This window comes from Vombatus ursinus, unplaced genomic scaffold, assembly GCF_900497805.2.
Source record: "Vombatus ursinus unplaced genomic scaffold, bare-nosed wombat genome assembly UNPS02014809.1, whole genome shotgun sequence".
Taxonomy (NCBI): Eukaryota; Metazoa; Chordata; class Mammalia; order Diprotodontia; family Vombatidae; genus Vombatus; species Vombatus ursinus.
In genome coordinates, this window is record NW_020954587.1 from 18674374 (window position 1) to 18685530 (window position 11157).

The 11157-nt window shown below is 33.2% G+C and overlaps 1 protein-coding gene across 1 annotated transcript; it reads right to left on the bottom strand.

Annotated features, from left to right (window-relative positions):
- Nucleotides 1-1632: 1632 nt before the first annotated feature.
- Nucleotides 1633-1855, bottom strand: LOC114052724 (mitochondrial import receptor subunit TOM5 homolog). The gene has a single exon (XM_027875445.1). The coding sequence runs from the start codon at nucleotides 1853-1855 to the stop codon at nucleotides 1700-1702; it is 156 nt and encodes a 51-aa protein (XP_027731246.1). The 3' UTR covers nucleotides 1633-1699.
- Nucleotides 1856-11157: the final 9302 nt, after the last annotated feature.

Consider the following 11157-nt stretch of genomic DNA (forward strand, 5'->3'; position numbering starts at 1 on the left):
AGAACTTCCCAACTGTCTAATAGTGGCTAACTACAGCAGCAGTCTACAGTGGCTCAGATCCAAAACCAGGTTAGCAATTTGCAGAGACCATAATGGAGTGGGTTGGGGGTGGGAATGGGTGGGGAGATCACACTTTGCCCTGGAACTGACCACTTTGGCAGAGCGGATAAATTATACATCTTCAGCCTTAGCTGTCACTGAGATACTAAATACTGTAACGCTCAGTATCCCAAGATTTTAAGAAATCTTACAAGGAAACTGTTGATATTTCTTTGAACCAGAGGACAAGGTAGAAATAGAGTATTTCATTAATCTTCTCAAATAAATCCTAAAATGAACATTCCAAGGTCAAAGAAAAAAGTACTGTAAGCAGTCAGAAAGAAAGAATTCAGTTACCAAGGAGGCATAGTTAGGATCACACACACTTTAACAGTCATCTTTATGAAGGAGTGGAAAGTTTAGAAAACAGTATTATAGATGGCAAAGAATATAGGCTTACAACCGACAATAACTTGCCTAGCAAAAACTGGGTAAGTCTAACTGCAGCAAGGTCTATTGGGATTTATTACACTCACCAGGTAGGTAATCCCTCAGCTTGCCATTTGATCCATTGCCAAATTCAATCTCATTATCCCAAGGGGTACGTTTAGATATTTTCTTTCTAATGAATACAATTACAGCTTCTTCATTAATTAATTAGTTTGAACCTCCACTATAATTACTAAACATTCCTTATTTAACAAACCGTAGGAAACTCCATTTCTAATAGCAACTACTCATTTCTCTATATAGTAAATTCTTTAATCTCTTCTGATTAAATAAATATTAAAATAACAGGACATGTAATTTATTAATAAAAATCATTAAAAAACAAAGGTATAGATAATTATTTACAATAATTTGACTATAAGAAAGATCACATTCACATTTGCCTCAAACCTTCATTGTAACAGCCAATAATTTCTCTTCACTTCTGCAAACACAATTTCAACGTTCAGTTCATTTCCAATATTGATAAATATCTTTGGAGAATTCTCTTCATGTTTCTGCTCAACATGCTTTAAATATAGTCCTTTTCTGAAGAACTAATAAATTTACAACAGTCCTTTTAATTTCCTTTCCTTTTTAGTCAGTAAATACAGCAAACAGTTTTGCCAAATTGTGAATCTACCAATTACTCGTGAAATTCTCTTTTTTTTTTTACTTTTAAAAAATGGCACATTTATTAAAAATAAAGACTAACAGTACTGTGGTAACTATCATAATGGTATCAATTTCAACAAAAGTAATCACAAGAAAATCTTTCACAATGCATGTTCCTCACAAACGCAGGAGGTTCAACAGAAGTATTGAGATAATTTCAGAGGTAGTTCCCTTCAAACTATGATAAAACTATTTACAACTGAACCAAAATTTATGAAGGTTGTATGATGTCACCACAGCAGTATGAGACCAAAGAAGTCTGCTTAACATTTCTTAAACAGTGTCAAAGAGAAAAAAACTTCATGCTTTCTTTCAGTTGCTAGCATTTTCACCGAGGTCAAATTCATTCTTAGTAAGTAGAGTTTTCATTTCTATTCAGTACCAGAAGTTTCTGGTGTCTTTTTGTGCCTGTTAATTAGCAAATGGGAAGAGAAATCGGAAACATATTCTGAAGTTCATGCTCTCACATGCCAATGTCTCTCTTCAATCATGATCTTCATATGCTGTCCAACTTCTTTAAAATACAGGGTGTGACGCGCAGCAGGGCCACGTGGAGGAGAAAGTTGCGGACCGAGGAGACCACGTCCTCATGCATCTTGCGCTTGAGCTCCTCGGGGTCTAGCTTCGGTCCCGTGTTCTTGAGATGGAACATGCTGAGTTCGATCTCGAAATTCTCTTTTAAAATGTTTCTCCATTAAATGAGTTAAGACAGTTTTGAGGTTTAAAAAAAAAAGTATCTTCACTTTTCTCTGTTTTATCTACAAGTTCCCATAAATCCTCAAAGATCAAAATTCGTTCATATATATTCTCCCTGACTTTATAGAGAGAAGCATCGCATAACAAAACAATTTTCAACTACAAATTTATCTACCAATTCAAACTGTTTTTTTCAGCAAATAAGTTATATTTTTCAACAAATATGTTAAATTTGGCTTTGCATTCATTCTCTTTAGCACCTAAACTAGAGTGTCTATGATAAAGCTTAATGAAACAGGTGTTATATGAGTATGGACAGATTCAACACTCACAAATTCTCTATGAATTGAGGAATCATTTGGCCATGGCAACCCATGAAACAATGAAAAATAATTTTTAAAATGTTCCTCAATCTTACACATGCAACTTTGACAGCAATAATAGCAAAAGAGGAGGGGGAGTTTAGGAGATTGTATGAATCATATAATTTTTAGACCAAATATAAACATTAATCTAATTGCAGATAAACTAAATGTTAGGCAAATGTTCAATGAGCAGCAAATAGATACGCTATTAAAGGAAGCAAATCATTTTGGTATTGATATTTTTCTGTATAAATTAAATGAGAATATAGGAGAAAGTTGAAGAATGGTTCCCAGATTCCCCTCTCCCTTGGAGAGGAAAATGAATAAATGTTGAGGTTTTTTTCATATTTTGCTTAAAGGCAAATATAGGAATATATCATATATAATATATTAATGTAAGAAATATCATTTCAGGGAAGTCTTGGTCATCTTACTGTGGTGTCCTTTTTTTTTTTTCCACAAGGCAATCAGGGTTAAGTGACTTGCCCAGGGTCACACAGCTAGTAAGTGTCAAGTGTCTCAGGCCAGATTTGAACTCAAGTTCTTCTGACTCCCAGAGCCCATGTTCTATCCACTGTATCACCTAGCTGCCCTTTGGTGTCCTCTTAATAAGAAAAAAAGAAAAAGAATTAAAGGGAATGAAGGAAGAAAAGAGAAGGAGAAAGAAAGAGGAAAGAAAGAAGAAAGGAAGGAAAAGATGAAGGAAAGTAAGGAAGGAAATAAGCATTTATTAAGTGCTTACTATGTGCTAGGTACTGTGCTAAATGTTTTACAAATATTATCTCACTTAATCATCACAACTCTGTGAAATAAGTACTATTATTATTCACATATTACAATTGAGGAAACTGAGGTAGACAGAGGTTAAGTGATTTTCCCAGAGTTAACAGACTGTTTCATATGTGAAGCTAGATTTGAACTCAGATCTTCCCAATTCCAGGTCTGTTGCTTTATCTACTGTTCCTAAACCTGGCTAGAAAACTCCTAGATGAATTGTAGATGAAGAGTCAGGTCAATACTTTCTCTGCAACTTATAGTTTTAAAGAATTGCCTAGAAAGGTTAGTGATTTACTCAGGGTTGGAGGATGGACTTGAACTCAATTCTTTCTAGCTCTGATAACAACTCTCTATACAATACTCTAGGTTTCCTCTACCTAAAATTGTAACCTGACCTATTGAAAAAAAGTTAATGATTGTTGTTGGGTACAGAAAAAGATATTGACATGGATTCTCACAATTTCTTTCAGAAATTTAATCAATATAAAGGAATTGACACAGTAAGAGAGGAAAGAAGAAGTCAGAAATTACCTCAGTAATTGAACACTATCTCTTTGCCACTTGAAAAGACATGCCATACAAGTGATTCACCTGCTTAGAACCTGAATTCTTTTGTAAAGCATTATGTAGGAATTCATTGTCACCAAATTGGATTTATACTGAGAATGTAAAGATGATTCAAAATCAAGAATCAATTATCATAATTAATCATATATAATAGTATGGCTTAAAGTTCTACTGAGGCTTTGGAGTGTCTCTATCTGCATTTGAAAGATCAGAAATATAGTTAGGCCAGAAGAAGAGACTGTGGCCCTGACCCCTGGGTTTAGTTTGTCCATATGTGTCACTCATCTCCTTACATATATGGGAGAATGTGGGAGAGGTGGTTTCTCAAATGGAAGAGGTTTAAAAATTAAGGAACCTCCAAACTCATTGCTCTGAGTTATTAGACAAATAACTGTTATCTGCCTTATACTCTATCCTCCAGGAATTAAGATTAGGAGCTATAGAGAATGCTCACCATTAACTAGGATGAGGTCTCTAAGAGAGACACAAGTCTCTGAGTGAGGAATATGAATCCCAAGAAGGGATTAAATACACAAGTATATTTTTAGGTGGGATAACCTTGGCCTTTGTGCTTGGCAAGTAGTAATTTTAAAAATATTTTATTTTTTTTCTCTCCAATCATGTGTAAAAACAATTTTAACATTTTTTTTACATTTTGAGTTCCAAATTCTATCTCTCCCTCCCTGAGCAATCAGACATATGTTATAAAGGTACAATCATCAAAACATTACCATATTAGTCATCTTGTGCAAGAAGACTTAAACAGCAACAACAACAAAAAAGAAAGTGAAAAATAGTATGCTTCATTCTGTATTCAGCCAACATCAGTTCTTTCTCTGGAGACGGATAGAATTTTTCATCATGAGTCCTTTTGAATTGTCTTGGATTATTGTATTGCTGAGAATAAGCCATTCATAGTTCTTAATATTGCTGTGATATTGTTGTTACCATGTACACTGTTCTCCTGGTTTCTGCTCACTTCACTTTGTATCAGTTCATGAAGTCTTTCAAGGCTTTAAAAAATCATCCTGCTCTTCATATCTTAGAGTACAATAATATACAATCAATCTCATACCATAACTTGTTCAGCAATTCCCCAGTTGATGAGTATCTTCCCAATCTCCAATTCTTAGCCACCACAAAAGGACCTGCTGTCAATATTTTTGTACAAATAGAATCTTTTCTCTTTTTAAAATCTCTTTGAGATGCAAATCTAGCAGGGGTATTGCTGGATCAAAGGGTATGCACAGTTTTGTAGCCTTTTGGTCATAGTTCTAAATTGCTTTCCAGAAGGATTGGATCAGTTCACAATTTCACCAACAGTGCATTAGAGTCCCTGTTTTCTCACATCCCCTCCAACATTTATCATTTTCCTTTTTTGTCATATTAGCTAATCACATAGGTGTGAGGTGGTGTCTCAGAGTTGTTTTAATCTGCATTTCTCTAATCAATAGTGATTTAGAGCATTTTTCATATGGTGTGATAGCCTTAATTACTTTGTCTGAAAACTGCCTGTTCATATTCTTTGATCATTTATCAACTACAGAATGACTTGCATTTTTATAAATTTGACTCAGTTCTCTATGTTTGTGACATGAGGCCTTTGTCAGAGATACTTACTATAATATTCCACATACACACCCCCTAGTTTTCTGCTTTCCTTCCAATTTTGGTTGCATTGATTTTGCTTTTGCAAAAACTTTTATACTAAATATAATAAAACTATTTTACATATTGTAATTCACATTAATTGCTCTCTATAATGCTCTCTATATCTTGTTTGGTCCTAAATTCTTCCCTTATCCATAGATCAAACAGGCAAACTATTCCATGCTCTCCCAATTTGATTAAGATATCACCCTTTATACCCATTTTGACCTTATCTTGGTATATGGTGTGATATACTGGTTTATACCTAGTTTCTGCTACACTGTTTTCTAGTTTTCCTAGTAGTTTTTGTCAAATAATTAGTTTTTGTCCCCAAAACTTGGATCTTTGGGTTTATCAAACACTCAATTACTATGGTTATTTACTACAATGTATTGTGTATCTAATCTATTCCACTAATTCACCACTGTTTCTCAGCCAGTACTAGACTGTTTTGATAATTACCATATGGCAGTATGGGTAGACCATATTATTTCAAATATTTTTTCATTAATTACATTGATATTATTGACCTTTTTTCTTCCAGGTAAGTTTTGTTATGATTTTTTTCTAGCTCTCTAAAATAATTTTTTGGTGGTTTGATTGCTATGGCATTGAATAAGTAAACTAATTTAGGTAGAATTGTCATCTTTATTATATTGGCTCTGCCTAGTCATAAGCAATTAATATTTTTTCCAATTGTTTAGATCTGACTTTATTTGTGTGAAAAGTGTTTTGTAATTGTATTCAAATAGTTCCTGGATTTGTCTTGGCAGGTATACTCCCAAGTATTTTATATTGTCTACAGGTATTTTTTCTTTCTTTTTTTTTATTACTGAAACTTAAATATGCAATAAGAAAAAAAATTATAAACTTAAATACAAAAAAAAGTATCTCATGTGCACAGCAGAATGTAAGAGGGGATTCAAAATACAGAACAATAAATTTCCATTTCAAGAAAGCGTATGGGGCAGCTAGGTGGCATAGCGGATAGAGCACTGGCCCTGGAGTCAGGAGACCTTGAGTTCAAATCTAGCTTCAGACACTTAACACTAGCCATGTGACCCTAGGCAAGTCACTCAACCCCAATTGCCTCACCAAAAAAAAAAAACAAAAAACAAAAAGAAAGAAAGAAAGAAAGAAAGAAAGAAGCTTATATAATAAATACTACATGTTGTGTTGAGAGCTATCTTTGCTTCCTTGTTAGTTATCTTTTGTTCTTTGCTATGCACTTTTTACTTTTATTCTTTTCTTCTCTTCTTTTCCCTCTCCAGAAGGCTACAATTAAATGTGGATATATATATATACATATATATATATGTGTATATATATGTGTGTGTGTATTGATATATAGATACACATTTACATATATACACATACATAAATACATATATAGACATTTATTTAATAAATTCTCCTTCTGAGCTTTGTTTTTATGTTTGTTCTTATCTCTTATTTCATATCCCTCCTAATTCCTCTACTTTACTTCCACCCTCTACCTTGCCCTCATATTACTTAAGCTGCCCCACCTCCAAGGATTCCTCCCTTATCTTCCTATTCCCATAAATCTAAACACCCTTCTATACCCTGCTTTGAACTATTCCCTCACTCTTCCCTCTAGAGATCCCTCCCTTATTTTCTCCTCCCTCCCTATTCCATTAGTGTTTTCTTTCTGAAATTAGGAAGCTTTTATAGTCTTCTAGATATATATGTATTATTCCCTCTTGAACCCATTCCTGATGAAAGTAGGTTTCCAGGACTAAAAGCCTTCCTCCCCCATCTAATTCCTCTGTGTTGGTTGTTCCTCTTGCACTTCATTTGTAAAAAATAATTACTCTTTTTAGCTATTCCTAAATGGTTTACTTTTTAAAGTCATATCATACCCAGGTCTACCCCAATCTTTCTTACAAACTACCCAATTACTAATAACAATCTTAGATGCACATTTTTCATTTTACATGCATAAAAGGTAATCAGTCTGTCTTTATTGAGTCCCTTGTAATTAGTCTTTGGTATGTACCTTATATTTCTCTTGGCTCCTGTATGTCAAATCTTCTATTAAGTTCAGTTTTTGTTGTTGTTGTTGTTGCTGTTTTTTTGCCAAAGTCTTGCAAATCTGACAGTTCATTAAATGTCCATTTTTTTCATTCAGAATTATGCTTAGCTTTGCTGGTTATGATGTCTACTGTTATTTTAAATGGAATCTCTTTCTATTTCTTGCTGCTAGACTTAGTTGGCAACATGTAGAAATGCTGATGTTTTATGTGGGCTTATTTTGTATTCTCCAACTTTGCTAAAGTTCAACTTGTGTTTCAATTTGTTTTTTAGTTGATTCTCTCAAATTCTCTAAGTATAACCATCATATTATTTGCAAAGAGTGATAGTTTTGTTTTCTCATTGTCTATTCTAGTTCTTTCAAGTTATTTTCCTTCTCTTAATACTAAAGCTAACATTTCTAGTGCAAAATTGAATAATAGTGGTGATAATGGGGTATCCTTGCTTCACCTCTGATTTTGTTTGGAAGGCTTCTAGCTTATCCCCATTACAGAGAATGCTTGCTGATGGTTTTAGATAAATATTACTTATCACTTTAAGGGAAGTTCCATTTATTCCTATGCTCTCCTAGTGTTTTCAATAGGAATGGATATTGTACTTTGTCAAAGGCTTTTTCTGCATCTATTGAGATAATCATATAATTTCCTTTGTTTTTGCTATTCATATGGTCAGTTATGCTGATAATTTTCTAATATTAAAGAAGTCTTGCATTCCTGGTATAAATCTCACCTGGTCATAGTGTGTAATCCTTGTTATATATTGCTATGATCTCCTTGCTAGTATTTTAACATTTTTGTACCAATATTCATTAAGGAAATGGTCTATAGTTTTCTTTTCCTGTTTTCATACTTCCTAGTTTAGATATCAGCCCCATATTTTGTGTCATAAAAAAATTTGGTAGGACTCCTTTTTTGTCTATTTTTCCAAATAATTTATGTGTTATTGGGATTAATCACAATTTAAATATTTTGCACAATACTCTTGTGAAACCATCTGGCCTTGGGAATTTTTCTTAGGGACTTCATTGGTGGCTTGCTTAATTTCTTTTTCTAAGATGGGATTAAGTATTCTATTTTCTTTTCTGCTAATCTGGACCATTTATATTTTCATAAATATTCATTCATTTTGCTTGAATAGCCAGATTTATTGGCATACAATTGGGCAAGATGTTTCCCAATAATGGCTTTCATTTCCTCTTCATTGGTGGTGAATTCACCCCCTTCATTTTTGACACTGGTAATTTGTTTTTCTTTCCTTTTTTTAAATCAAATTAACCAATGGTTTATCTATTTTTTTCATAAAACAAGCTTCTAGTTTTATTTCTTAGTGAAATGGTTTTCTTATTTTCAATTTTATTAATCTCTCCTTTGATTTTCAGGTTTTCAAATTTGGTGTTTAATTGGGGATTTTTAATTTGTTATTTTTCTAGTTTTTTTAGTTGCATGCCCAATTCATTAGTCTGCTTTTTATGTTATTTATGTAAGTGTTTAGAAATATAAAATTTCCCCTATGTACTGCTTTCTTTGCATCCCATAAATTTTGGTATATTTTCTCATTGTTCTCAACTTCTTTAATAACATTATTGATTGTTTCTATTATTTGTTCTTTGACCCATTTATTTTTTAATATTCAATTATACAGTTTCTATTTAATTTTTTATCTTTCTTTCTACTGTTCTTTATTAAATGTAATTTTATTGCATTATGATCTGAAAAGGATATATTTAATATCCCTGCCTTTCTAAATTTGATTTTGAGGTTTTTATGTCCTAATACATGGTCAAATTTTGTGTAGTACTGCCAAGAAAAAAGTATATTCCTTTCTTTTTCCATTAAATTTTCTCCAGAGATCTATCATATCTAACTTTTATAGAATTCTATTCTTTTCCTTAACTTCTTTTTTGTTTATTTTGTGTTTATATTTATCTAGTTCTGAAAGGGGAAATTTGAGGTCCTCCACTACTATAGTGTTTTTGTCTATTTCCTCCTATAACTCATTTAACTTTACCTTTAAAAATTTAGATGCTATACTATTTGGCACATATATATTTAGTATTGGTATTACTTCATTGTCTATGATATCTTTTATCAATATATAGTTTCCTTCCTTATCTTTTTAAATTAGATCTATTTTTGCATTTGCTTTGTCTGAGATCATGATTGCTACCCCTGCTTTTTTTTTTACTTCAACTGAAGCATAATAAATTCTGCTCTAGCCCCTTATCTTTACTCTGTGTGTGTCCCTCTTCTTCAAATGTATTTCTTGTAAACAACATATTGTAGGATTCTGGTTTTTATTTCATTCTGCTATCTACTTCCATTTTGTGGGTGAGTTTATTCCATATAGTTACGATAATTGTGTATTTCCATCCATCTTATTTTTCCTTTCTTTGTCCTTCACCCGTTTACCTTTCACCCTCTCCCTCCCCATCAGAGTTTTACTTTTGATCCCTCCCTCCTCCAATTTGCTTTTCCTTCTACCAGTTCCACCCCTTCTTTTATCCCCATCCTCTTTGACTTCCCTATAGGGTTAGATGGATTTCTTTTTTTTTTTTTTGTGAGGCAATTGGGGTTAAGTGACTTGCCCAGGGTCACACAGCTATTGAATGTCAAGTGTCTGAGGCCGGATTTGAACTCAGGTCCTCCTGACTCCAAGGCTAGAGCTCTATCCACTGTGCCACCTAGCTGCCCCTTAGATGGACTTCCATATCCAAGTGAGTGTGTATGCAGTTTTTATGAGAGTAAGGTTCAACCATCTTGGCAAGTAGTATTGAGAATTTTCTGTTGAGGAGATGAGAAACTTTGAAGCCAAGGCACTAAGGGAGGTAGACAGAAGAATATAAAAAGGGTTGTTGTTTGTTTTTCCTTTGCTACTCCAAGGCAAGGGTTTCTGCCTTGTTTTTCTAAAATCGCTGTACTGAGGAAAACTATTTAAGCTAAAGAATATGGTAGCACTCTTGCTTTGAGGAAGAGACAGTCAAGTATTTCCATGGAGCTATAATTTGTAAGTAATGAGCAGAGTCTAGCAAGGTAGCATCCACCACAGACTACACGTCTAGGCAAGCAGTATCCATTGAACACTGTGCAGTCAATATTTATCTGGCAGAGCAGCAACAGAGACTGCATGTCCATCTGTGAGCATGCCCAGTCAGAGAAAAATGATAACATTTCTAGAAAATGTTCTAGAAAATTACTTTTCAGTATCAGAAAAATCTGTTGTCTGTCTATTCATTTCCTTGTGGCCACATGTTTTTTAATATGTATCCCTAGACATATGTTCCCAGTGTGTTTCCATTCTTTCTTCTATGTGTGTCTGTGAGAGGAGAATACTTCCTAGAGTTATGGTGGAAATATTTTGATGCTATTTATTTTACTATGCCTGGATTGGGAGGAGGGTGGAAGAGGAAGCACCAGGAGCTCCACATTTATACAACAAAAACCATATGACTCAATAATTGAAGAATAAGCAATTGAAAAAACATAATATTCATTGTTTTTTTTAAACCTCAAAAATAAAACACCATAGATATGGAAGGATTGTTGTTTAATGTGACAAAAAATATTTATAAAAACCAAAGAACCATCATCATTTTCAATGGAGAAATACTAAAAGAACAAAAAGGAAAACAGTAGAAACTAGAAACAATAAAATTACAAATGGGGGAAACAATCAAGAATGATCCTTTTTCTTGATATTATTTAAAATAGTTCTAGAAATGCTAAATATAGAAACAATGGAACAAAATTGAAGGGATCCCTATTTGCAAGTGATATAATTGTATACCTTAAAAAAATCAGGAAATCAATGAAGAAATGGACTGAGATAGTTAATAATTTTAATAGAGTAA

Excerpts from the sequence above, each read along its gene's own strand:
- LOC114052724 (XM_027875445.1), bottom strand. The coding sequence starts at position 1,855 with ATGTTCCATCTCAAGAACACGGGACCGAAGCTAGACCCCGAGGAGCTC.